The sequence below is a fragment of the Falco biarmicus genome, chromosome 3, assembly GCF_023638135.1.
Source record: "Falco biarmicus isolate bFalBia1 chromosome 3, bFalBia1.pri, whole genome shotgun sequence".
In the NCBI taxonomy this organism is placed as follows: domain Eukaryota; kingdom Metazoa; phylum Chordata; class Aves; order Falconiformes; family Falconidae; genus Falco; species Falco biarmicus.
This window is the reverse complement of record NC_079290.1, coordinates 61,182,326-61,209,872: the sequence shown is the minus strand read 5'-3', so window position 1 is coordinate 61,209,872 and position 27,547 is coordinate 61,182,326. Positions and strand designations below refer to the sequence as shown.

Sequence of the window (27,547 nt, the reverse complement as noted above, 5' to 3'; positions counted from 1 at the left end):
CCTCAGCCCGCCGCCCTGCCCGCCCCTCGGCGGGCGGCAGGAGGAACCCAGCCGAGCCCCGGGAGGCCGGCTGGGGCTGGGGGCGAGCCCAGGTGAGCGGGCCGTGCTGTGCCGTGCCCCGCCGGTCGCCGGCTTCGCCGCCCGCAGGCCGTGCCGTGCCGCGCCGCGCCGCTCCGGCCGTGAGTCAGAGCGAGGGGCGGGGAGGCGCGGCCGCCTGTGCGAGCGAGCGCGGCTCCGCCGGGCGGAGGCGGGGGCAGCGTGTCCGGCCCAGACCCCTCCTCCCGCCTTCCTCCGCCCGCCCGCTCCCTCCTCCCTCCCTGCGCGACTCTCCCGGGGACGCGGGGAGACGCCGCCGGGCCCGGGGCCTGGACCGCGCCGGGCCTGCCCGCTCCCGCCGCCCCCTGCCTCGCTCGGCCGCCGGGTAAATGTAGGCGGGCGCCCCGCGGGGGCTGCAGCAAGATGGCGGGTAGGTAGCGCCCCCCTCCCCCTTTCCGCACACGCCGCCTCCCCGGTGAGGCGCCAGCCCTCCCCCCCCCCCCCCCCCGGCTCCCCCGCCCCGGCTTCGGAAGCGCTTCCCGCTGCTGTCCGGCTCGGAGCGCGGGGGCCGCGGGGTGGGGTCAGGCCGGGGAGGGCGCCGGGGCGCAGCCTGCGGAGCCCGTCAGCGGCGGCGGGGGGCGGCCCCGCGGGCGGGCCGGGTCACGCGTGGCGGGGGCGCGGCGGGCCGGGCGCCTTGGCACATGGTGTATCTCCCGCAGATCTGTCGCTGCTCCAGGAGGACCTGCAGGAGGAGATCGACGCATGTGAGTGGGGCCGGGGGCCGGCGGCGCGGGGCGGCTGTCGGGCGAGGAAGTGGCTTCAGCGGGGAGCGCCCACGGTGCATTGTGGGAGGCGGCGGCGCGGTGGGGGGAGGAGGCGGCCGTGCCCCGCGCTTCCCCGTGCCCATGACACGGTCGCGGACGCGCGTGGGGCAGGCCGGTTCCCGCCGGGCTTTCCCGCGGGGCAGCGGCGGCGCGCAGCGGGGTGCGTTGTCCGGCGGGCAGCGCGCGGGGCTTCCGTTAACGGCCACCGAGGGCGGGCGGGAAGGAGGCAGCCCCGCCGGGAGGTGTGGCAGCCTGCGGGCCGCCGAGGGGCGTCGTCCCCGCATGGCCTGGGCAGGGGGGGACGCCTCCGGGGAGGAGAATCCTGCCGCGCCGGAGGCTGCAGCGTGTGGGTTGTTCGTTCCTTTTATATCTACGGTGGTTGTTTTATATATATATATTGTGTGTGTGTGTGTGTGTGGTATCCTTCCCCCTCCCCCCCCCCCCCCCCCCCCCGGCCCCGCTTCCTGACCCCGCTGGAGAGATGTGTGGAAAAGAGTTCACGTCGCGGTGCAAATCACAGAATGTGGTTCAGGTACAAAATGCCTAACTCAGGGGTACGCAGCGCGGCTGGGCAGACAGGTAGATGTTACTCAGGTGAGGAGGTGTCTGCTGGCGATGTCGGTACCGAGGGAGCTTCTTGGAAGCAGAGGAGGATAAATTTGGGGCTGGAAGTGAAAATGGAGGCGGAGGCAGCTGGTGAGGCAGGCGGTGCGGCGGGGTGCGGAGCCCGGCCGGTGCCGGAGGTGTGCCGTGCTGCACGGCCGCCCGCTCGCCGCGGGGGGGTCGCGGGAGGGAAACCTTCCCGTGCATGGCTTACGTTTTTAGAGGAGGGTTGGTTTAACTTTTCAGAATTGAACTGCTGCATCTTCTTTTTCAGTTTTGACATCTGACGTTTAAAAGGCCCTTATTGCGTGTTGCCTTGCACAAAGGGGGAGCAAGCTGTAAGGCTTGCTTTTTTTTAATTCTGATGGCTTGAAATCCACATCGATAGCATAGCCGCTTGGAAACTTTGTGTGGTTACAGGAGGAGGACTTCAGAAGTGACACACTGAAAAATAAAAGTGTGTTCTTTAAATTTCCACTTAAGATTATGATTTTCGTTGACTGTAAGAGAGGCGTTGAAGTAAGAAATTGCGTGTAGTCATTAGAGAGGTGATTGTGAACCTGTGGGCTCCTGGTGGTGGTTTGAATGTTATGGTCTTGTGTTTAAAGATGAAAAAATAATACATGCATGGAGGTATGACTCAGTCCAGATGAGAGCATCCTGAAGGTGGGAGCCATAGAAATCTAAAAATTTGAAAGCTCATTAAAAATTACTGAGGTTTTGATGGAAGCAGATGAAAGCGAATAGCTCAATACTTATGCATATTCTGTTAAGAGAAAAAAACAGGAAGCTGTTGAATGAATGTGTGCTGTCTGGACATAGTTCAGTCACATGATGTCTTTTATGGTTCTAAATTGTATATGATTTTCTTGTGAGATGGCCGTGAGCTAGAGAAAAATAATACAGACCAGGGAGGCTGTACATGCTAGTCAAAAGAAAGACTGTTTATTGTGCGGTGGTATTTCTTTGAAATAACCATGTTTTGTACCCATGAAACAGGTCTTATATAATTTATGAAAGCATTCCCAATTGATGTGTTATTGGGGATTACATTTCATGGTTGCACATATGAAACTGACAATGAAAAAAAAAAGGCAGACACAAAGCTGCAATTTTTGTCTGAACCCCACCCTACAGTACCTCTCTGTTGTAAATAGCTGAAATATTTCCTGTTCTTTCGAGTAGTGGAGTTAGACACTGTTTTAGAGGTGTATTCCTGAAGTAGGAGAACGCAATTGCGAGAAAACTGGAAGCGCTGGCAGCTTTTATGCATGTGTGATTCTGCCAGCTGCGGTCTTGCTATTACATGTGCTAAGCTATAGTTAAAGACAAACAAGGAAAAAGACATACGGGCATACTTGTAGTCCTGGTTAGTGTAATTAGGAGCAGACACGTAGGTAAATGTGAAATATTGTTAATTATATGAAAAGACTGAGATGGGGTCAATGGATTGACTATTTTTGAAAGACAGCTATATAGTTTTCAATAAATCTTTGGGCTTTTAATTGAGCTGGTATCAAGCAATAGCAGAACATCAGTGAGGTACACTGGAGAAACAGGGAGTGATTGAGACTAGGTACCTGTGTAAAGATCTGGATTGGACATCTGAAGCTGCGTCTCTAATTAGGCATATGGTTTAGGACATTTTACTAGATTAGGCATTCCTTTGTAGCTCCTCAGTGAGTCTAGGTTTGATTCTGAATCACAACATTGGGTTTTTTTTTGATAATGAGAATCTACAATGTGATTCACTGATTTTTAACGCAATAAAAGTATAAAAGAAAATTAAAGAATCTTTAAGGTGACTAAGAGATACCTTTTATTAGTCTTAATCTAAAGCACTAGGAGAAGGTCCTGGAGCTGAGCAGAAAACAATGCACAGTTGCTGCTAAAAGTAATGATGCAAGCATCTGTGTATCTTCTTGGATATGCAGAGTTAAGAACAGGCTGGTTTACGATCTTTGTCTTTAAGGTCTCTGGAATCAAGTATTTTACTGGGAAGTTGGAGTTTAAACAACGACTTGTAAAAATGTACAATTTGTGCTTCCCCTCATTTATTGTGCCAACTCATTGGATGCTAATTAACCCGAAACATAAACCAGTAAATTATTGTATCTTTGGAGTATGGTTTTGATAGTTTCTTGTAAAAGGAAGTTTACATTTTCATAAAGAGAGCTTGATAAATATTTAGGTTAAATGAAAATTCCTAGATTTGAGCAGAGTAGTAAATTTGCTTTTGGAGTGCTGGGGGAGCAATAGAATATATGCTGTGGAAGGCATCTTTTTAAAAATTGTCTTTTGTTTATTTGCTTAAGAGGTCAGAGATTAAACAGGAGCTTTTATAAGAAAGGCTTTTAGAGAGTGGTTGATAAACCAGCTGGATTGACTTTTAAATAATTAATTTCAGCTTTGGTTTGCACTTCTATTTTGAAAGCTTCACATTTTCTGCTCTTGGTTGCTTGGTTACCACTGGAAAGCTCAGATTTATTTTTTTTTTTTTCTTTTTCAGGTGAATGCATACTTTATACCTGATGGTGCATTACACAGATGATTGCTTTAAGTAGTTACATAGTTTGGCATGTGGCGTTTCAGTGCTTTAATTTTAGCTAATATTTTGCTTCTGTAGAGGTAGCTTCTGGTGCCAAAGGCTGTGATAAAGAAATTCTGGTTCTCCCATATTCAGCCAGTGGCTTTTCCTTGTTCAGTAGTTAAAAAAAAAAAAAAAAAGGGTGTGTGTCAGTGAATGCATCCTTGCTGGACATGCAGAAGGTTATAAACCTTATATTAACTCCTAAATGCAAGTTCTTATTGTGAAAGTCAACTTTGTTATTGACTATAACCCCTCAAATAAGTAACATATCATTGCATTTCGTTTGGGTTAAGGTAAACCTTGTAAGAATCCTTGTGTGATACTCATTAAAGCAAAAAAACCCAACCAACGCCATCCTAAAAACCCCACCCCGGTAATAGGGTGGAAATTTGAAGTGGAAGCAAGCAGAAGCCTCCCCATCCTATCTGGTTCCTATAAGGTGGCAAAATTAAGTTAGTGGTTCAAAGTCAGCTGGACAGTTACCCATAAACACTGCTTGGACTGTTGGCTTCCTTGATCTTTTGTCATAAATCTTGCACAGGATATGAAAAGAAGTTGGGGAAAAACTGGCTTTTGTTCAAATCTTTTTGTGCATACGAAATCAAAATACAGTAGTGTAAATGCGTAAGCTAAGTATAGAACAGAAAAGAAAATAAGCAACAAAACTGGTTGAAAAGCAAATGAGGGGTTGTAGAATTACATATAGCTGATGATAAATAAAATACTCTTTGACTCTTCCTAGACAGTCCTGCCCCTCTGCCCCGGATTTTTCTGAAGATTGAACTGATCAGTACAGATAGATGCAGTCAAATGTACTATGATGCTAACTTCTTTCAGTCTGTCCATTGATGTGTGCAGGATGTGTATTCTAATTACAGATGGCTCTATTTTTCAGAATCTAGATTGTGAAAAAGGATAGCTTTATTTAACTCCAGGATTTTAATTGTGATTTAAATCAGGAGAGAAAAGAAATTTTGATCTAATACCTGGTTATAATACTGTTTTGCATTTTTTTTTTAAAGTTTATTATTGATAACTGACAGCTGCATTTACATACGACTTTTGGTAGTTCCAGCTACTATATGCATGCTTTGGTGGTTATGTAGCTTAAGATCCAGATTCTGAAGCTTTGACTTTAATCATGTTGAAAAATGCTGAGTGATAGTTACCCTCTTCTGTATGCATAGTGTCCAGATGTTTTAACTAAAAATGCAGAAGAGGGTATTTTAATATCTAAGCATAGTTTTGACAGTTCTAGTTTAGAACTGTTAAATGAGTTTTTATAGATATACATACACACCTATGCGTAAACTTGTTTTCTTTAGCATAAGAGTTTAATGGTAGATGTAAAATTTAACAAGATAGCTTTTACAATTAGCAAATCTAGTGTTACTGGTTGGATTTCACTAGTGCATTAAACAGTTCTAAAAATAAAACCAAATACAGTAGCCATGATCTAATATACCTCTGGTCTAGCATCAAGTTCTTTTCCATTGATTGGAAAGGGAGGACAGGTCTTTCTAAGCTTTCCTCCCAGCTGGCTTCTCTGTGAGTGAGCCAGTTATTTAGCTGAGCTGAAGAAAATAGTCTTTGTGCATCTGCAGATATCAAAAGCTGGTTTATCGTTGATAGATTCCTTTCCCAGGTGATTAGCAAATCATCTGGTATTAGCAGTGAGCTTGTGTTGGTTGAATGCTTTTAATTAAATTATTTTCTTCGACTTTGGGTAGCACAGCTTGATGCTGTGTTGTAGTTCTTACTTTCTTGTAGTGAATTATACGGGCATAACATTCATTCAGTGTGTTAAAACTCACCTTCCCTTTCCCACAGCTGTACATAGTAATATCAGAAGCTTTTGCATTATGATTCCTTTGTTTCTTTGCCACAGAACAAGAATTAGTAAATTTTGTTATGCTCTTAGTTGTTATGTATAGACTGCAAGTCGGGTCACTTAGACTGCATTCCAGCTTTGAGTATAGCTAAATTTCCAACATAATGTTCAAATGCCATGCTGCAGTACTGACCTTTTGGTCCCATCAGAGTCTTAGCTCTAGTTGAAGAGTGCCAAGTTAGAGTTACCAGGTTGGCATTTCAGTAGTCCGCACTTTTTAATGTCTGTGTTGCAAAAAATAACAGAAATTAATGGCAGATTTTCTGTAGTGCTTAGAGTCAGTTCTCTGGTGTGACTTGAGATTCTGTTCTGTTGGGACTCTAATGACCATTTTTTAGTGCTAATGAATCATACTTGTTAAGTCTGTTGTTTCCCCTGGAGATCAGGTTTTAATTCTCCTGACTCTTCAGTTAATTTCTTTGTTGTTATTGTGGTGATTGACCCTCATAGAAACTGGGAGACTCGGGTGGATGGCTGTGTCCCTGTAGAATTTTGATTTTAGTGGTCTCAGGTGGGTGATGGTCAATCTCTTTCTCGAGCAACCTTTTAGGATCCTAGAGAAGGAGATTATGTGAGGAAAGGATTGTGCTTGGTTTGGTATAGGCTGATGAAACTTCCTCATGCAGCTGCACATGTTTTCTCCTTTACACCTAGCAGAAGATTGAAGAAGAGGTAATTTTCTAGGCTTTCAGCTTCCCAAGACCAGTAGGATCACTTCTGATGTGAAAATGTGCTTTTCGCCAGCCAACTTTTATGTTCCTGTCTCTCACAAGGATCCTCAATTAACGTTGCCAGCTCTTTTTTTTATTATTTTTATTATTTTAATTTTACTTTGTCTCCTTATTTATCTCCTAGGGCTTCAGGTATTCTCTTCCCTTTCTCGCCAACTCAGAGGAAAAAATCAAAATGAGGTTGGAGTGAATGAGTCCAGAAGGAGGAAGGAGCTGGAAATTTAAAAAATCCTAAGCTTAAGATAGAGTAAAGCCTTGGTGTGTTCATGCAGTTGTTTCTGACTGCTGACCTATTGTGGAGGTGGCAGACTGCAGGCTGTTGAAGATAAAATGCCTTTCTTTCCTGTGTGTGTCTTTTGCTGCTAAGACTTCCCCTCTGTGTGGGCAGGAAGTTTTCATTGTAAGAACAGTAGCTGCAAGAGATGACTTGTAACACTAGCAGAACTGGATGAAAGGATAACTTCTGCTTTGAGAGCTGGAGTAACAATTCTGTCTTTGGAAGAGCAAGGCAGGGGCTGCTGCCCCTAAAGGAACCCAAAACATTAGGGTTTCTCTGTACAGCATAAGAAAACTTTATGTGAATTTTTCTTGGTTTGGGAGGGATGCTGCGGTTCTTTCTGGCAATAGACTGTTAAAATCCTATCCAATATTATAGGTTGAACAAAAGGTCAAGGTATGTTTGTGAAGGGTGTTCATTTGCAACAGCAGAGAGAGAGTTGAGAGTACTGATTTGGTGGGGTTTTTTAAACTATTTTTAAGGTAAAGAAAAATGAAAGGCAAATAGTACAATAAATATGCATTATTCTGAGATAAAATTTTCATAAAAGCTAAATATATTAATGTATAAAAGTGGCATTCTGTATGAGCGAAAATGCAGACTGTTGGAGTGTTTTCCTCTGATAAAACAAGTCTGCTTAGGGTTTTTTTTTGTCTCGTTGCCATAGTGCCTGAACAGTTCACAAATACTTTAATGGGAGAGAGACTACCTTTTCCTTCCTCTCTAGCCTTCAGGAGGAATAGCTTGATTAGTCTGTAGGGATACTTGCTTGTGCAAGTTTGCTTGTATATATGTTTTGTTAGAGAAAACTGTATTTTAAATAACACTGAAATTAACACCCATGACTGTTCTTACTTTTTCTAAGAGTGAATCCATGAGTGAATCCACTGCATTCTGTACTGCTCAGTCTTCTCCCATAGATCAGTTTTATACTTCATGCTGAACGTGGGCAGGAAAGGTGTAGAGAGTTGCAGAAGGAAGAAAAGTGCGAAGAGTTACAGAAAGAATTTCCATCTTCGAACGTCTGGGAAACACAAAGGCTGTCCCACAAAGAGTTTTGAATGCTGTCAAGACTGTCTCAAGAGTGTTGTCTGGGGTTTAAGTGGAGAGAGAAGTACAGTTAGGAAGTTCAAAGTGATTTATTTTGCAAAGCCATGTTTTATAGATTATGGATGCACTAATGATAGAACTTGCCTTCCCTGCAGCATTTAGCCCAAGTAAGTGTATTTCAGTTACTGTGATTGAACCAGTCAAAGTAACTGCAGAGCGGAGCAACATTTCAATCAAGTGAAACAGTTGGGTTTAGTAGCTGATGTGTCATAACTCATGGGGTCACTCAGGGTTGCAAAGCTAGCACAAGCCTTTGCAGTGTCTGAATTTGAACTGCTTGCTTCATAATGCTCTCTCTTCCAGTTAGCCCAAGGTTAAAGCATATGTAGTTTGAACTTGATGTTTTTGTGTGTACTAGATGCCCAGTTAGGGGGCAGAATTTGAGCATGCCCCCAAGCACAGTGAATGCATGTGTCCTGTCACGGTGGGACCAGGGAAAACATCTTGACTGAGGATGGAAGTGGAATTCTCTTTGTACTGCTACAAAATTGTCAGTCATGGAGTTAATCGAAACTCCCACAAGCGACCGTGCTCTGCAGAGAGAGTGGATGCTTTTCCCTGACTGTAAGGAACTTGTAGAGGAGAAAGTATTTTAGAGGAACTTCCTGCTCCCTGCTCGCACTAGCTGACTTTTGCTTCATTCCACAATTCTTAATTGCATGCAGTTGTTTGGAAGGAGTAAAAGATAGGGACCTAAATAGCAGGGAACTTGAGTACCATGGTGATCTGTGTGACATGCTCCCAACAGGAAACTGGCAAACAAAATATAAACTGTTGATTGTTATAACTGGTAGCTTAGATGTCGTCCTCTTTGTTTCAGTTTCCTCTGGACCAGCTTTTGTTGCAGGTCAAACCATTAACTGGTAGAAGGTACATTCTGTTGCTGTGCAAATAAATGACTAGTGAGCAGTATGAAGTAGAACTCTTCTTTTGTTTCACAGCAGATCAGGATTTTCAGTGCTGCCTGTGTATGTCTGGAAAAGACAAACTTGTCTGTAGCTGTACCAGTCCTTGCTGCTTAGAGAATTTTGTATCGCTCCTTGTTTCCTTTGATGCTTGATGAGAAATGCAACTCCTTTGGCATGCTTGATAACTAACTATATTTTTTTAAGGCCTTTGCTAAATGAAAATACTATTTTAGTCTGTTATGTTTAGTCTAGCGGGTTTTTAAATTTGCTGTGCCATACTTGCATGAGTTCGGTGTGTAAACAGCTGCTGATTTTGATTCCTGTGCCTGTCTTTCATCTGCTAAATGCTCCCCTCACCAAGCCTGTACCAAGGCTTTATTTTAATGGGTTTGCTCTGGGCTTCAAGCTGTTAGCAAGCTCTTCTGTGTAAGTGCTACATAGGGGCTAATGTGGTAAGCTTTGCTGTTAACACCACAGCTTTGCATCAGAGCTGCTTTGCATTTCCCCCTTCTTAACTTCTTCCTTGCTCTTGCCTCTCTCCTCCTTCTCCCCCATCCCCAAACTCAGAGTGTAGACAGAATCTGTGCATATAGGTGTGGTAACTTCACATTCATAAAAGGCTCAAGGTGGACAGCACTCTGTGTTTGAAGGGGAAATTTAGGGGAGAGGCAGAGAAAGGGAATTGTGGTTCTTATTTATCCTAATATGGTGGGTGGACTGGAATATAAGATTGTTACTTGCAGATCCCTTTTATACTTCTGTTCACCTGCTTCGTAATTTTTGCTGATTTTAATCACACACTGTTCACACTAGCATTTTTCTCCAAAAACATTTGCAATATCAGGGTAAACTTGTGGCATCTTATTTGCGTGTTTAGTCTCAGACTACAGCAGGAAAACAGAGATAGCAGATTTCAAGTGTCTCTTAGAAAAATCAGCTCCCCCTTTCTGACAGTGGGATCTGTGGTCACCAGTGAGTGATACCTGGATTGGGCAGGCAAAGTGGTGGAATTTAGCATGACGTGCATTCTGTAATACATGTGCAACTGTCATCACAGTAGCTCTTGGTTAATATTACTGAAGCAGCACAGTAAATTTGTGGTAGCAAATGAAGCTGAAATAGTGTGACTAACACTTTGGTCTGTGCTGTCGCTGCAGAATCAGAGCTGGAATATAGTGCAGTGTGAAAGGGTAAGAGTAATGAATTCATAACTGTGGACAAACGTAGATGTTTAGCTTCCAGGCTTATGCTGAAGTGCATTTCTTTTTGCAGAACGTCAAGATGTAAAATGATATTTTGTATAGAAAATTAGATGGAAATGAATCTATTCACAATATTGAAGGACTGAGAATATTGTGTTCTGCAAGAATCTGAATGTAAGGTGAATTTATTCCTTGATAGCATAGAGGATGATAACTTAGAACAAAACTTGCTGTTATTTTGTGATTATGCTATCAAATGTTTGGGCTCACAGAACTACTCTTTTTGCTTTGCAATTAAACAGAAGAATTACTTGAATAGTAGAACAGAACTAAGTCCTTTCTGCATATTTGCTGTATTAACCTGGACATCCTTATGGTAATATTCGATGTAGAGCATAGTAGTTACCGGAACTATAGCTGAATAAAAAATAGTCCCTTTTACTAGATATATCTGTAGCAACTGCAGTAGAGACTTAGGATCTTGAGAATGCTTGGGAAACGCAGAAGATAAAATGAGAGAGCTCTAATATTAGTTGGAAATCTCAAAGCTTTAAAATTGTTTGTTGCTCAGCTTTCAGAAATGAAAATTGCTCATTTTTAGAATACCTGTTGTCTTACCAAGTTTCCATGCCAAAATGAGGGAGGATATGTTTCTGCCATGGAGCCCATAGTAAACAAGAATACATGGAGACCTTGCTACCGAAAAGTCTATGGCAAAGAGTTACTCATGCATTGTCAAATAAAAGAAGAATACTTTTAGAAACATGATCTTGTGCACTTGTCTCTAAAAGAGACAACATGATCAAGATCTTTGTGAAGCGTACCATGAAGATATGTAGTAGAAAAATTTGCTCTCTTGAAAATTGTCCTATAGACTACACTTTTATAGGGGACTGAGTTTTAAATGGACTTTTGTTGTTGTAAGCTCAACCAAGCTTGTCAGTGGTTGACAAAGCACCTCTAAACATAGTCTGTCTCATCATGATTGCTATATGGTTTATGTTAGTTAATAATCATGGTAAGTAGTTGTTGTATCCTTGCATAAAACAGAGGAAAGTTTAAGGGAAACAGGAGAACTTAAAGTGGGAGGCTGTTAATGTATTGCTGGTATGGTATGGACTGGATGTAAGATAGATAGACAAGCCTGAACAACTTCTACAAAAAACAGTTAAGTATTTGGACAGGAAAATGAAGGTACAGAGAGAAGTTACTTGGCTTGTGTCATACAACGGGTCAGTGGTAGTCAGATACTGAAACAAAATCCAGTGCTTATTTTGTTATGCAGTGCTGCCTTATATTTGGTGGTAGTTGTATAGAGTTTTGAAGAGAAGTTTGCAAACTACTTACTGTAGATAAATCAATTTATTCAATTTGCTCTGCTTTGGTGCTTATGTGGACAGAAAATAGGGGCATTTGATTGCTTTTTGCACTGTTGTCCAATTACTGTTCCTCCCCCATCAGCACTGGTGACTTGAAACTGCTGGGATAGTTCTTATAGAAAACTTGAAACTGCTGGGTTTTTATAGAAACTCCTAATTTGTCTTAGCTGTACTTCTTTTGCATGTTGGTGTGAACATGTAAGACCAGATTAAAAGGTACTTAGGCTCTGCACTTGCATTAGTTTTCAGTGGTGTGTTATAGTTTAGATGCCTTTTGAGCATTTGGTCTGGACTTTTTGGTACTGGTTTGAAAAACTAAGAAAAGTGACCTGTAGTTTTTCTGCAGCAGGAGAGGGAAGTAACATGTGGCTCTGTTGCCTGTTCTATATTCTTAAGTGGGAATGAATTGGGATGTTCCGCATTTGAACTAGCCAAGACTTGTACTGGTTTTGGCTAGGATAGAATTAAATTTCTTCATATTAGCTTGTATTGTGCTATGTTTTGGATTTGTGCTGAAACTAGTGTTGATAGCACTGTTCAGCAGTTACTAAAACATCAGTGTGTTTACACAGTGTCAAGCCCTTTTCTGCTCCTCACACTAACCTACCAGCAAGTAGGTTGAAACAACCCCGTAAGCTGCTGTGAACTCTGCGCCAGCCAGAAGCAGTACACTTGTGTTCAAGGTTGTCTTCTGCATTTGTAGAATTTACAAAAAGGTCCTGTTGTGGTACTTGGGCAAGTGCTCAAAGCTGGGTGGAAAGCAGAGGAGGGCAAGAGGCAAAGCTCAGTTAACAGCCTTTTTGATAGCTTTTTTGGAACAATCTTCCAAGTGTAGGGAATATCAAAGTGACTTTGTTAATTGAATAATGCAAAATATATTCTATATGCATTTTAGATGAGGAGTGGTTAGATTGTTGGTCAGTCATATTTGGGGCAAGTTAAAGACAAACATCCACTTGAGGGGCTTTGTTAGAATGGGAAGTGTACTGGGCTGATGGCTCTTTTCACTTGGATTGGTGTCTTACTGTTGAAGGTGAAAATGAATATGTAAGATAACAGTAACAGTACTTGAATAGAACTTTAAACCGTTCATGTACAGTTTGTTTATTCATGTACATGTTCATTTATTTTTATCACCCCTCTTCCATGTTGGTATTAATGCTACGATTATCCAGATGTTGCTGTTTGAATGATCTCTTTTGTGACTATAAGCTGAGATGCTGGAATTTATTTAGATAATAAATGTTGCTCGGCATCAATAGCAGAGGCACATCAAGCCCAGTGTAGTGGTAAACTTAATTTTACAAAGCACAAATGCAGCACAAATCTACACACCTCACTTTCTGTTTGAACTAGTAGGAGACATCAATCAGATAAATTGTAAGCAGCTGCTCGTATTTTTATCATTGATATTTAGATGTGATATAGAGTGGATTTAGAGTTTGTTTGACTTAACTGGTTTCACAAGGCAAAAATTATCAGAACATTCAGTTTGCTAAATCAAAGGCATCAGAAATATAGTCACCTTCGGTTCATGTTTATGCATCGAGACATACAAAGTGAGCAGTTGCCATGTTTTACACCATCTGAGGTGGCATCTACATTGAACCACTCACTGTAGGAGTGTTAGGGGAGAGTAAATGTAGAGGGAAGAGAGAGGAGCATGGAATATGAAGTTGAGGTTGAGAGGAGAGAAATGGAGGGAGTAAAACTAGTGCTGGTTGATATAATGTCAGCTTTTTTTATTATTCCTGCATTTGATAGCTAAATAAAAATAATCATATTGGTGACAATAATTATGTTGATATTTTGACATGTTTCTTCAAGTTATGCTTTTAAATTTGTAGTATGATCAACAGACTTCAAAATAGGAAAATAGGACCCTGCCGTGGAATTAATTTCACTGAATATTAGTGATGGGTTTTTTCTCCCCAGTTGGTTATGTCATAACTTAACTGTATTAATTTAAGTTCTATAGTTTAGAAATTGATCTGAGTGCAGTGCTTTAGTTCCCTAGTGAAGGACTCAATTGTAATGAGTTTTAATGCAATTAATTTCCTGGAATGAGGAGTACCTGTGTAACTTAATTAATATGTGGATGCTGCAGAATGTGTTTGTTGCTTCAAAGTATGTCTTGAGTCAGCACTCCAACAGTAGGAGCTTGTAAACAACAAAATGTTCCTATGAGGAATGGTGAAGGACTTTGGCCTTGTCTAGTTTGGAGAAAAGGAGGTTGTGGGGTGACCTCACGGCTCTCTACAGCTTCCTGAGGAGGGCACGTGGAGAAGGAGGTGCTGATGTCTTCTCCTTGGGATCTGGTGACAGGTTGCACGGGAATGATTCAAAGCTGTGTCTGTCAGGGGAGGTTTAGACTGGACATTAGGAAGCATTTATTCACCCAGAGGGTGATGAAACACTGGAATGGGCTTCCTGTAGAAGCGGTCGATGCCCCAAGCCTGTCGGTGTTTAAGAGGCATCTGGACAGTGCCCTTAACAGCGTGCTTTAACTTGTGGTCAGCCCTGAAGTGGTCAGGTGGTCAGAGTAGATGATCGTTGTAGACCCTTTCCAACTGAAATATTCTATTCTAAAAAGACTAGTTTGTGTGAGAGGATCATGGCATAACTATAAACCCATGAAAACCTGTGGTTTCAGTTGGATTGATGGGTTGAATTAAAGGCCTATGAACCTGTGAAAGGATGTAGCCTGGTCCTTGTTAACTTGACCTGCCATAAAACCCTAACTTGCATTATGAGTATATTTTTACCTTCCCTCCACCTTTCCTGTGAAAATAAAATTGCTTCTTGCAAAAAAACCACAACCAAACCACAAACCCAAACTAAAAACAGGTTCAAAGTTGTGTAAACCTGGGGTTGCTAAGTGCTTTCTTTCCCTTTGTGCTGCAGTAGCTTTCTGCATCTGACCTTTCTTTTGAGTCTTCCCTTCCTCCCCCTGCAGTTTATCCTCTGCCTTAGGTGTATCCAAGAGCACTAGTTCCTCTCCCCAGATTGCTCTTTCATCTACTTTGTCTCACAGCTCCTAGCACACTTTCTTCCTTGCCCCTGTCTCCCAGATTCTTCTTACACATTTGCTCTTCTCCCATCACTTCTTCATTTTATTTCTGGCAAGGGTTTCATGTCCTATCAGCAACTGCAGAATTTGGGCTCTCTTCCAGGCGTAGGATTTATTTATGACCAATTAAACAATGTCCATTGATTCTCTACCTAGAAAATGGGAGAATTAGTTTATTGGTAAAGGGATGCTGTTTGACTCAGTTTAGGTCTAAAAATATTACTCTTCTAGAGAAATTTGGTGTTAAACCTTTTGACATTTGAAATACATTAAGGAAGACTTCAGAAAATGGTAGCTACTTGTGTATTCTGAATGTTGAAGATGGTACAACGTTTGATAACCAATTTATGTAACATAGCATAATTGTACGGAAAGTAAGAGAATATTTTTTCTTTGCTCTATAGCTTTCACTTTTTTTTAAAAAAATCATTGTTAGACTTCTAGATCTATCTGTATTTCTCTTCATCTCTGCTAGTTTTCAAAAGGCTTTTCAGATAAACTTGGCTAGACAAGCATAGCTGTAGTGTTATATTTTCAGGAGTAAAGCAGGTGGTCTGGGATAGTTCTTGCAGATAAGTAATTGCATTTGCAGGCTAAGGTGTGTGTGTTATGGGTCTGAGTTTTTGAGCAGTTTAGGGGGCATATGGAAGCTAAAAAAGGTGGTAGTTCAAATCTGAATTCTTCAAGCAGTTCTGCAGAGCAGGGATGGACCCCTTTTCCACACTATTGTGGTTCCATGTTGATAAAGGTGTCTGTTCATATGAAGTTCCCTGTTGATGCCCTGGTTAATAATAATGCAGTAGGTGAATTGTGCCTGTTTTATTTGGTAGTCGGATATAGCAACACACATCTGAACATGTTAACATGCTTAATTTAGATTTTTCTTTTTTTGAAAAGGTTTGTTGGTCTGTTAGATGATGTATTAACTCTTTACTGTTGGGCTAATTGCAGCTATGATTTTAGTCTTTTGTGTCTTCAAAAAGCTGACTTTGGAATTAGCTAGAAGTAATTTCCTTATATAAAGATACAAGGTATAAAAATACTGTTTGTCAGCTAAAAATATCATGAACCTGGTATGTTTAGTGAAACATTGTATTTGGGAATCTAGAGAAATTTACTCAAAATCCATTTAGTCCAATTGGTATGTCATCAATCACTCTTGTGTAGAAAAGGCTTTCTGGGGTTGAAGAAAGCTGGGGGAGTGATGTAGCACAGTTAGTAAATACGTTGTCAATGAGACCTTGCCTAGACTTCTGTATTTCAAACCCAACAACAGACATCATTTTAGTGTTAAACTACTGTGATTATAAGGAATATTTCTGATGTCTCTGATAGTTGGTGTGGATGACTACAGCTCAGAGTCTGATGTGATTATTATACCTTCAGCCCTGGACTTTGTCTCACAAGATGAAATGTTGACGCCTTTGGGAAGACTGGACAAGTACGCTGCAAGTGAGAACATATTTAACAGGTATGCTTTTTGAATGTCCTGTCTGGCTAATGGTGTGCAAGCTATTTATCTGATTCAAATCTACTGAAGTTAATTTGCATGAAATACAAATAATTTAAAAAACCCAACAACTTTACAAAATTCTTCTGTTTCTGTTCCTCCTTGTGTTTGCTGATGCTCCTCCTTCTTACTGAGGGCGAATTATTAACGATAACAGAAAAACATTTGCTTACCTTTGAAGCAACTGTAGTTCAGGACTTCTGGAACTTTTTCATTAATTGAATGTTGTGGTTTAGCTCCAGCTGGCAACTAAGAACCACACAGCCGCTTGCTCACTTCCCTCTTTCTGTGGTGGGATGGGGAGAAGAATTGGGAAAAAGGTAAAACTCATGGGTGGAGTTCAGAACAATTTAATAATTGAAATAAAATGAAATTTAATAATAATACAATGAAAAGGGAAGAGAGGAATAAAATCTAAAAGGAAAAAAAAAGCCAACCAAGCGAGCGATGCACAGTATAGTTGCTCGCCACTCATTGACCAATACAATACCCAGCCAGTCCCTGAGCAGCGGTGTGCAGGCCATGGTCAACTTCCCCCAGTTTATATACTGAGCCTAATGTTCTATGGTATAGAATATCCTGTTGGCTAGTTTGGGGCAGCTGTCCTGGCAGTGTCCCCCCTGCCCCCAATTTTTTTCTGCTTCTCCAGCCTTTTTGCTGGCAGGACCTAAGAAACTGAAGAGTCCCTGACTTATTTTTAGTTGTTGCTAAGTAATGTTTATATTGACAGTTGTGTTAGCAACATTATTCTCATACTAAATCCAAAACCACAGCATTGTACCAGCTACTGGAAAGAAGATTGACTCTATCCCAGCTGAAACCAGGACATTGGACCACATCCTTTTAGGTTTTTTTGTGGGTGCTAACATTCCTGTTGACACAGGACTAGAAGATAATAGTCAACTGTATCCATAGCTCTGTGGAAATTGTCTTCAAGAAAATACTTCATGAAAGGTCAGGAGAGGATAATGAACAGTATTGTAGGTTGCCAGGGGAACCCAGTAAGTTTTTCAGGATCATCCTCATCCATAGTTTACAGGTTAGGCATTTCTGTTTCTGGTTATTGAAAATGGACTTGTCCAGGTAATACTGTGGTCTGCATTTTCCTCTTTGTATTTAATGCCACTGAACTAGTTGCTCCATTTAAAAGCGCAGGTACCGTAGCATACTTCAGCCACATCCCTCACTCCCTGCCCCATCCCCTGCACAGAGACTCTGCATTGGAATGGAGCAATTCAAAACCAGCTTTAATTGTATCTGTAAACAGTTACAAGATCACAGAAATGTATGAAATATGTTAAGGTTGAGGTTTTCTGGTGTTTTAATATAGTTTAGTTTGGGCTCCAAATAAATCTTTAATAAAGTATGTTTGCTTTTATGTTGAGTTCTTGTTTTAGTAGTATGCAGAAGATAAGCCTGTGATCAACCACCCTGTAGACTAGCCTCTATTTTGTTGTTCATGGCCAGAATTCTGTAAGGATTTAGTCTTTTGCTTAACTTTAGTCATGAGAAGTATACTTAAAATTCTATACTATGTATATGAACATACCCGTGTTTGGAAGGTTTCATTCTGATTGAAACGAACCTAACAATTACAGAATGTTTTCTTTTCTTATAACTTACATAAATCTGTATGCATAAATTAGTTCTGAAATGCCTGATTTTAAAGTTTTCTGTTTTCCTGAAATCCGGACTTGGTTGTATTTTACAATTTGAGATGAAATGAGCAGTTGCCAACCAGGAGGAAGTTTTTGTGTGTGACTTTTCATGGGGAGGGAGGGAAGAGGAACCTTTAGGGCTATAGGTGACAACTATGTAATGAAAGATAGGAGGGAGGAGAACAAACTCAGAAACTCCAGTTGTGTGGCTTGAATTTTAAACAAGAATAGTAGTCCTCATATTTTACTTGCTCATTTAAGAAAAAACTGACTGTCTGAGTCTCTCTGTATGGTTTGTGTGGGGTGTGGGGCATGCATTAGCTTGAAATCTTTTTGATGATGCTGTCCAGCTTTATGCATCCTCTGCTTTTCTGCAGGGGAGGATGGGTGGAGTAACAACAAGTTTTCTCTGGGTTTTTTTTTTTGTGTTTGCTTGTTTGTGTTATTTTTGCTGGTATAAACATGCTGTTTAATCCTAGTTCTCTTTGTAGGCCTACTGAGTTATGTAGCATAAGAAAATAAAGGAAATAGCATATGATAGCCATTAGTGATGTAACTGTGAATAGCAGTGATAACACTGTAAGTGATAGTGAGTAACTATTGCAGGCAGTTTATGATGATTCAGCATTAGCCAGTCTCAGGGATAATTGTTGAGATTTTTGCTAAACAAATGAACTGGGGCATTTCATAGGGAAAAGATAAGAATAAACAAATGTAGTTTAATTTATGTCTCAGTATGGTATAGTCACATACAATTACTTATGTGTAGTTTAACATATTTAATATTATGATTGAATTAACAACGTTTCAGTTGTTTCTGTGATCTTGAACCTACATTTGTATGGCAGCTTCAAATTATAGATGCCCAAACCCTTGAAACCTAATTATTGAGCCTGGGTAAATTAGGCTAAGAATTTTTTTGTTCTTTAAATGGATGAATTTGCTTTTAGTATGGTTTTTATGGGGAAAAAAATGATTTTTATTTGAAGTATTATTTCTTTTTGCATTTGTTTTAATTATTGTTTTCTGTCTGGTTAGCCATCTACATATGTATCATATTTGCAGCGTGTGATTATGTTGAATGGTTCAGCTGGTGTCTTGAAGGCCAAAGCCAGTTGCTCTGAGATGGAAATGGATCTGTATCTGCGTCCTAAGAAATTTTAGCAGATCAGATTTGGAACATGCAAATAAGATTTTATGCTTCATTTATATGTGTATGATTTTTGATGGGATGAACAGAAAAAGAGAGTGTGAGGTAGGGAACAGGAAAAGAGAGTGTGAGGTAGGAAATCCTTTAACGGTTTCCCAAATGGTGGAAGGAGTTGCTGTGTGACAATTTTTGGCATGTTATGGTCTACATCCTCACTGTCTTTTAAGTGTTGATCAGACCACAGATGATCTCTTCGTCTATGAGAATGGAGAGGAACCTGACAAATATTACTATAAATGACCCTTCTTGTATCTAAAAACCAAAGCAAGTGGGACTCTGGTTATGGTTTTATTAATGAAGAGGCAGCCTCCAGACCACACACTATTTCTGGGGCTGCAAGCATGTTGCCGGGCCATGTTGAGCTTCTCATCAACCAACAAACCCAAGTCCATCTCCTGAGGCCTGTTCTCAATCCGTTCTCCACCCAGCCTGTATTTGTGCTTGGGATTGTCCTGACCCAGGTGCAGGATCTTGCACTTGACCTTGCTAACTTCATGAGGTTTGCACAGGCCCACTCCTCAAGCCTTCCAGGGTCCCTCTGGATGGCATCCCTTCCCTCTAGCTGTCGACTGCACCACACAGCTTGGTGGTGTTGGCAAACTTGCTGTGGGTGCACTCAGTCTCACTGTCTGTGTTGCTGACAAAGATGTTAAACAGCACCGGTCCCATACTGACCCTTGAGGAACACCGCTCGTCACTGGTCTCCACAGTCTTCTGAGATTGGGGAAAATAGTGTTCTGCTAAGTTGCTACTACCAGTATTCACTTAAACATGAAATGAAATCTTCATTTAGAAGTTCTTCAAAAATGGGCAAGGAAAAAAATAATCTTCTTTCTTTGCCTTTCTCTTTTTTTCTTTTAACATCTGCTTACTTGCTAAATGTACTCATTGTGCAGATGAACTCATTTATATTCTATACAAGAAATTTATTAAAGGGCTAATGATGGTGATTGGTACACAATAATTATACCACTTAGAACTCCCAGTATTGATTCCAAGTAAGGTCAAAGGGGTGTATAAAAGGAGTTTGAATGAGCCAAGCAAATATATTTATAGCTCTTCTGGACATATGTTGTCACAAATCCTAATTACATCCGTGTGTGGAGTCTTCAAAATATCCGTTCCCTGCATGTGGACATAAAGACAGGATGTTTGTAATCTATCCCTGTTTTATCACACTGCTGATTGCAGTGAAGTGTGCCTACAAGTTATCCTAACTTACCAGTTTTTCTATTATTGGGCAAGCTCTCCCCATGCATGCTCATGAAAACTCGAACTTTGCTAATTTTCCTCCACTTAGGCACACATAATAGCTGAAGCTCTTGTACTGCATGCTACGTTCCAGCCTTTGGCCTTTCTTTGTGCTGTAAGCTATTTAATGGATAAATAGATGCATTGCTGCTTAGGTGGCAGTCATATGCCAAAGACACATGTGGTGAATAAATAGTTCTCTTTGAGAGTTCACAGCTGTAGGTTATTGATTTGAAGCATCACTTGCCAGAGCAGCTAGTGAAAGTCTCTTTGGACCTGGAGGAATCGGGTACAAAATCTGACTGAACAGGCAAGAAGATGCAATTCTATTTGTTGCCGCAATGAAGACAATTCTGCTGGCACGGAGAATGTGCAAAGGTAGAAGTTTGTAGTGAAGCTTAGTATCTCATTAGAGGCAAGCACTGCACAAGCCCAAGCCAGTGGCAGGAGGGAAATGGCAGTAAACCATTAATCCTTGTCCCAGATTGTGCTCTGATAACCAGGAGTAATGTATAGTAACAGACTGTATGCCACTGAAATCACTTATATTGTCATCATTAATGTTGGTGGAGCTATTTCTGTCACATATGTACTTGAAGGAGTCTGATTCCCTGTTAGAATGCAGTTTATGAGCACGTTGTCATTATCCCTAGAGGCTCCTCCTCCTTTTCGCTGTCACAAGGGTATCTCCTTGACTCTTGTGCTTCATGAAGCATGTCTGCCTATTTTAATTTTGTTGTCTAGACCAGACAGGTCATTCTTCAGAGCTCTGTAAAATTTCACAAATGCTCACCTGGTGCTCACCTGCCAAATTGCTGGGCAAGCTACTCCTTGCTTTATGTTGTGCTACTATGCATTGATAGTTCATTGCAATCTTATGCTGTAGGCTTTTTTGTAGCTCGACTGCCAATGCTTGCATGAGAAGGAAGATCAGGCTGCTAGACAGGGCACCAGGGACCCTTACTTACTCTCAGCTCCCCAGTAAGCGGATCATGTCAAAGTCTTGGCTTGCAGGGCACAAGTCATTCTGCATTAGTTGCCTACATGCTAGTGCTCAGCCTGTGGCGAATGTGAGGTAGGTTTAGCTCTGTGTTCTGGGTTCGTGCCTTGCAGGCACAAGAAGGATTTTGGCAGATTGCTGGGGATCATGGCAGAACTAGGTCAGAGCCCATAACGTTTGGAGGACATGAGTGTATATTGTCTCCCAGAACACTAGATGGATGGAGTTAAGAGAGTACCCTGTCATTACTGGCTTTCTACCCTGTTAGGTGTTTTGTTTTTTTTTTTAAAGTGAGCTTAGCTTGGCCTGTTGCCTTTGGTTGTAATGCTTTGTACCAGAATGTGCTAAATGTAGAAGTTCCATTGATTTTATTACAAGCCAAAGAGGGAGATACTGCCTGGGTGCAGGTAGGGGCTATCTTCTACGTTTAGTCCAGGGGAAAAGTTGAATGCCCCTTCTTAGCTTTGAGTGAATTTAATGAATAAGTCCATGTCTGCTTCAGGTTAGGATTTGTGTTTTCATCTCCTCCTCTTGAGCAGAAGGTTTGTGGCCTTCAGTTTACAGGGTGGCTTCTTCTGCATAACCATCTGCCCAACTCACAGGAACTAGCAAAGACTTCCTTTGGGATCCAGCCACCACAGTTCAGGATACTGCTAACAAAGCTCTTGAGGAGATGAGAGTCTTCTCAAAACTCCCAGCATTGTAGGGGGGCTATTCCATAGTCTCCAGGAGCCAGATGGGATGTAGTACTGTTTGTTAGATGGGTGTTGTAGTGCTGTTTAGTGTGGATCCTTACTTGCTGAGACCAACCCCATGGGTCAGTTGACGTGTCTCTCCCTTTCCAATATTACATTTTATATGTAGCAGACATGTATCCAGGCAGGCTGGTTTATGAAATATGCTTCATCTGTTCCTCTTCTCTTTTCAGAGGTGTCCAGCCCTTTAAAAGACCAAGCCAACTCTGCTTCTAGGTTAGTGTGTCATGTAGTCTTGTTTCCCTCCATTAGGATTTTGATAGCTGAACTTCCAACTGCATATCAAGACCTTGGCTGAGAGATGTTGCACTTTTTAACAAGTCAAAAAGAGTGAGGGAGAGGAAATTTGTTAAAGGCTAACAGTTTTCTGCAGGTTTTTTTTTAAGAGAGTTTTGTTCATCTCTATGTCAAAACAGTTGAGTTTAATAGTTTTGCAAGTGGCCAATGTGAAACATGTAAATTACTGATTTTCAGTTTGAGAAAATAGAAATGTCTGCTTAGCTTTGGGAATTCATGAAAACCTACTGCATTTCTCCAGTTACATGGAATTGTGAAGTTCTCAAGCTTCCCCTATACAATGGGAATGTAACCATCAGTTTCTTACCAGTTTGTGAGCATCACTCACGTTTACCATTTGTAGTGATGATCAGGATTAGCTATGCTTCTGTTCATGCCTACAGCCGTGCTGTTTGTCAATAGTTTTTATAGGCTACATCCTAACAGTGTTTCTGTCAGGCAGAAATATCTGGCACTTGACCCTTGCTGCTTCAGCATTTTGATGAATTGCTCTGGGGTAGTACAAGGGCTAGCAGCTTGTTGGATACTGTTCCTTGGCCCATTTCACTGTTGGGATAATCCTGCTAGCTCTCTGAACTGATGTTCAACCTATGTTGTCCAAAAGTGTGAGGAAAAACAAGTGTTATACCATTACAGGCTGTTGTTGAGGAGAAAGGTTGATTGCCACACATTGTCAGCTGCACTGTTTAAAAACTTAATATTAGGGCTCTTAAGGGAACTAAGTGATGTGTATGGCTTTGTAACATAGACTGCAACAGGACCTTAGAGGACAAACTCCCACATCTGTTATCTTGTCATGGACCAGTTAATCCTTAGAAAAATTTCTCATGCATTGGAAGTAGTAACTGAGTTTATTCTGACTTGTTTCATATTTTCTTGATGTTTCATTTTCTATGCTTCATGGAGACATTAATGGGCTAGTACATTTTATTTTCACAGTGTATACCCATTGCGCTATGTAGCATTTGAATGAAGTTTAGCTTCTAAACGTCACCATCAGTATGGGAATCTTCAGCTTGAGTGTTCGTGATTCTGTGAAATAAGTTCATAATTCTGTTTAAAACTGTTCCGACAATAGCGGTGTTGTCTTGCTTTCTATGGAACAAGTTAGGGAATTCAGAGGTGAGGATGGAAGGCTGACACTGACTTCCTAACATTCAGCTCCTGTTTGCCCACTTGGCAGATGGTTACTGTTTTTTATCTTTGTGGCTGGTTTATGTTATCCTTGTAAACCAAAGGGATACTTTTAATGTTAATTTTAAAGTTAACTGTTCTTTAGGATTGCGGCAGGTATCGGAATTAAGAATTCCCAAAGCAGGACTAACTAAAATTTACTGAGTTAAAAGTGAATCGATGTAAAAATCTTACTGTTTGGTTTAAGAAACTTGTATGATTACACAACTTTTTGATTTGGCTTTATTTCTGGACACAATGCTAATTTTTAATCTTTCTTGTAAACTAGGCAAATGGTGGCTCGAAGTTTGCTGGACACTTTGAAGGAAGTCAGTGATGATGAGAGAGATTGTATTGCTGTGTTGGAGAGAATCAGCAGATTAGCTGATGATTCAGGTAGGTAGCATTAAACATTTTACTGGGCTAATGAGGGAAAGTCAGAATTACTGAACCTGTGTTTAGCACAGGACCAGTACGTTCTTTTTCATCTTCAGTATTAAAACTAGTCTTCTGCAAATGCAATAAAACATTGTAAAATTGCCTTTCACTAAATCATTGCCCCAAGGATGACTTTTTTTCCTTATTATTTTCCTCAACAGAATTAAGCCCCCTCAGAATGTAGGATTACCACTTCCCATCAGTATGTTTTTGAGTAACTTATATTATGTGCTTTGTCTGTTCAGCAGATTTACATGATTATTTTAGATTTGTAGATAAAGATTAATTTCTTGCCTTGAAAAAATCTTGCAAAACATCTGTGCAAAATGCTTTTAGTTTTGGTAGACTTGAAATGCTGAAGTTGTTCCCTTTGTCCCTTTTGGGCTACCAGTTTCGAAGATGAGGCAGCAGGAATTTAAGCAAGATGGGGGTGTAAGTAAAGAGTAGGAGGGCTCTGTGAATATAGAAGGGCTTTTGCTCGCAAAACCAGGAGGATAATGGAAAAAAAAAGAAGTGAAATAAAAGGAGTGCTTAAAAAGCAGTGGGGGAGTGGAGGAAGGGAAAAATGGTGTGGACAGAGCTGCAACAAGATTCCAGACTGAAGATGCTCTTAGAAAGAATGAAAGGCTTGATTTCAATGTAGCTGGTACAGATGAAGCACCAGAAGGAAGGCTTTAGCAGCAAAACATTAGTGAAGATCTGAATTTCATTCTTTTGTCATTGTAGGAGTGCTGTGGAGAGAAACTCTTATTAAATCTTGTACAAGAAGAAAATGTTTCTTTTGTTTAATGTCTGTTAGTTTTTCTCCCTTCTTCTGGAATTGCAGAACATAATGCTTTCCAACAGTAAAATGGTGTTCTACTAATTTCTATTATCCTGTTGTTACTATCTTCACTTAAAATGCATGTGTTTATTTTTCTGAGGGAATGTCCTTGTTTGGCCAGGGAGAATGGTTTGTTGTGAGCATTACATAAGTTGCTATTCATTTAAGATTAAATGTGGTTTTAATTCAGAACAGTGGCATGCTACTGTTTCTAGGTGCTTTCCTAGCAAAGCTCTGCTTCTGGGATCTCTATATACAGTGCTTGTTTGTGTGATCATGTTAACAGTTTTGAGTATCAGAAACTTTCTGAAGCTTCATTTCAAGTTTGGAAAATGGGACCTGTCCAGGGGAAAATGGCCTTGTGCAGGAACTTTGTAGCCTTATGTTTTTCATTGGTGACCACCAGTGTGTCAAATTGTTTGTTTAGGTAGAAATGTAATGGCAGCCAGAGTTGAGCTAAAATCAATTTGTTTCCTTTAACAAGGGTGGAGTACATTTTTTAGTCAGGGTTGGTATTTTCTCAGTGTCAGTAAAAGCAGCATTTCAGGCTTTTCCTGCGTTAGGGAAGTTGCCTCAGATCTGCCAAACTAGTAGCACTGGATTCTGCAGCTGCCTCACAAATTAAATTTTCCAAACTTAACAGCGAGTTTTGTGCCTCAAGCAGTTGCAGTACTGGACTTAGCCTGTTTCTGTAAGATAGGTTATTAGAATATTCTTGTGTCTTAAACCATGTGAAAATTTATTACAGAACTAGATCTGCTTTGTGTCTTAATATATATGCTTGGCTATTATTAAAACTGCAACACAGGGTTTTTTGTTTGCTTTTTGTTTTGTTTTGTTGGGGGTTTGTTTTGGTTTGGGTTTTTTTTGTCAAGGTTGCTATTACTGGAAGTGTTTTTCATTTTTCTCTTACCTGATGCTTTTTTCCATTCACGATACTTTTTTCAACTTGTTCTGTAAAGCAAAAACCCACACAATTTATAATAAGGAAACATTATAAAAGTATCTGCATTTTGACTTGCTTGGTTAGAGCCAGATACTTGTATGGTTAGAGCTATCCTGGAGTTAAGCCTTCATGTTTAATGTATAAATAAATAAAAATAAAAGCACACTGTTGGGAAGTCAAACTAAACTATGTACAGGTCTTCTCATTTATAATAGGTGATAGTCATATGCCTATTTTAAAACATTTGGAGGTATTTGTCTTCTCTGGTCAAATCAGGTCTCGGAAAGTGAAGTACTTTTTTTGGCAGTGTTGGTATAACGAGGTTTGAATTGAAGAATGTACCCAGGGTACACAATAGTTGTTCTCTCATTGTGCCATTGCTGCTGTTATCTAAAATATAGATACAGCAGTGACCTAGAAATACCAACTGTCCTGAAGTTGCCTAAGCAGTCCTCTGTACTGTTAATACCTTGCGACTTCAGAAGTCCTGTAGTTGGACTGCTGTTTTTCAGACATGATCTTTGCTTGAAAAAGAAACATTTTTAGGTTTTTTTGTTGTTTGATTTATTTTTAAGTTTTTGGGGTTGGTTTTGGGTTTTATTTTGTGGGGCTTTTTTTAGCTTTTTTTTAATCTGTTTTGGTTTTGTGTAGGTGTTTGGGTTTTTTTATTTAATATGCTGGGGCTAAAATAAGACAGCCATTTCTGTGTTTGAGAGCAAGAGAATTTCAAAACAGTTACTGTTTTTATTCTTCATGTACTGTGATAATATTTAAAGAAGCTAAATGTTATATCCATTGTGCTAAACACTGCATTAATATGAAATAAAAATTAATCTTTACTACAAAAGGATCTAGGTCCACATATATGGTTGTGGGATGGAAGGCACAAAAAGTCATGAGGCTGTGGTTTGGTATGATTGACACAGATCTTGACATACCAACTGGCTAGCCAAGATGTAAATTTTTTGAGGCATCATGACAAAGGCAAATAACAGCTCCCAAACTATTTTGAAAAAACTATTGACAAAAAAATCTCAAAGAAATAGCTTTAGATGGGAACTCCTTTGGACTCTTTGAGTAGTGCCTTATTAATATTACTAATTTATGAAAGTTTCTTTGAGGGGAAAGAATTAAATATTGTCTATACCTGAAGAATGCTCAGTGATGTTTTAACATCTGTCAACAGCCAGTGTGCAGGTTACGGGTGGATAGACAGCGAGCTGTAGTGAAATGTGTTTTGTGAAGGAGAATTCCGACTACTGTTGTGTAACTGCACGTACCAATGATACGCCTTGGCCTTTCTCCTGACAGGGCAGTTTGTACTTCCTAATGAATTAGTTCCAGGTTGCATGTGGTTTTGCAGCCTTAAGTTCACTACTATGATTCTACTGGGAAAAAATATCCACTTCAGGTGATACTGGAAATTAACTGCTCCAGTGGAGGGTACCCATCAGTGGCAGTGGGGGAATAATGTGCTGTCTCCAGCCTGCTTACTTGCTGAAGAAACTTTTTCTCCAAATTTCAGTTGTTTGGAAAACTTACTTTCTTCAGTGTTTATCTTCGTTGCTGTAGTTGGGTGTTACTACTAAGTCTGTGATTTTGCTGTGGGGTTTGGGTATTTTTCAGTCCTTCTGAACTCTGAATTTCCCTGCTGTCTTTGGTAGTGAGTTCCCCAGAATAGCTACAGCTGAGATATTTGGTATTGCTTTCAATTCTGCTGTTTAATTGCTTTGCAATTTCTCTGTTACTTTAGGGATGTTGGGTATGGCTTCCCACTTAGATGTTACATCTTTTATGATGTTTTTGAACCTATAGAAGCCAAGAAGCAGCTTGGCATAGAAGCCCAGTGCTTGGAAAATGTGAAT

At 40.7% G+C, this 27,547-nt stretch overlaps 1 protein-coding gene across 9 annotated transcripts in view; it reads left to right on the top strand.

The window, feature by feature from the left end:
- Nucleotides 1-286: 286 nt before the first annotated feature.
- The window catches only part of PPP4R1 (protein phosphatase 4 regulatory subunit 1), a 66,346-nt gene continuing 39,085 nt past the window's right edge, over nucleotides 287-27,547 (top strand). The window contains exons 1-4 of one of the 9 annotated variants that reach the window (XM_056333603.1): nucleotides 287-466; nucleotides 756-800; nucleotides 16,008-16,092; nucleotides 23,765-23,871. In XM_056333603.1, coding sequence (XP_056189578.1) covers nucleotides 460-466; nucleotides 756-800; nucleotides 16,008-16,092; nucleotides 23,765-23,871 — 244 coding nt within the window. In that variant the 5' untranslated portion in view covers nucleotides 287-459. Of the gene's footprint in view, nucleotides 467-751; nucleotides 801-896; nucleotides 1,021-1,127; nucleotides 1,207-15,955; nucleotides 16,093-22,178; nucleotides 22,222-23,764; nucleotides 23,872-27,547 lie in introns of those variants that run through there. The other 8 variants (XM_056333601.1, XM_056333606.1, XM_056333598.1 and 5 more) reach the window with 8 other exon arrangements.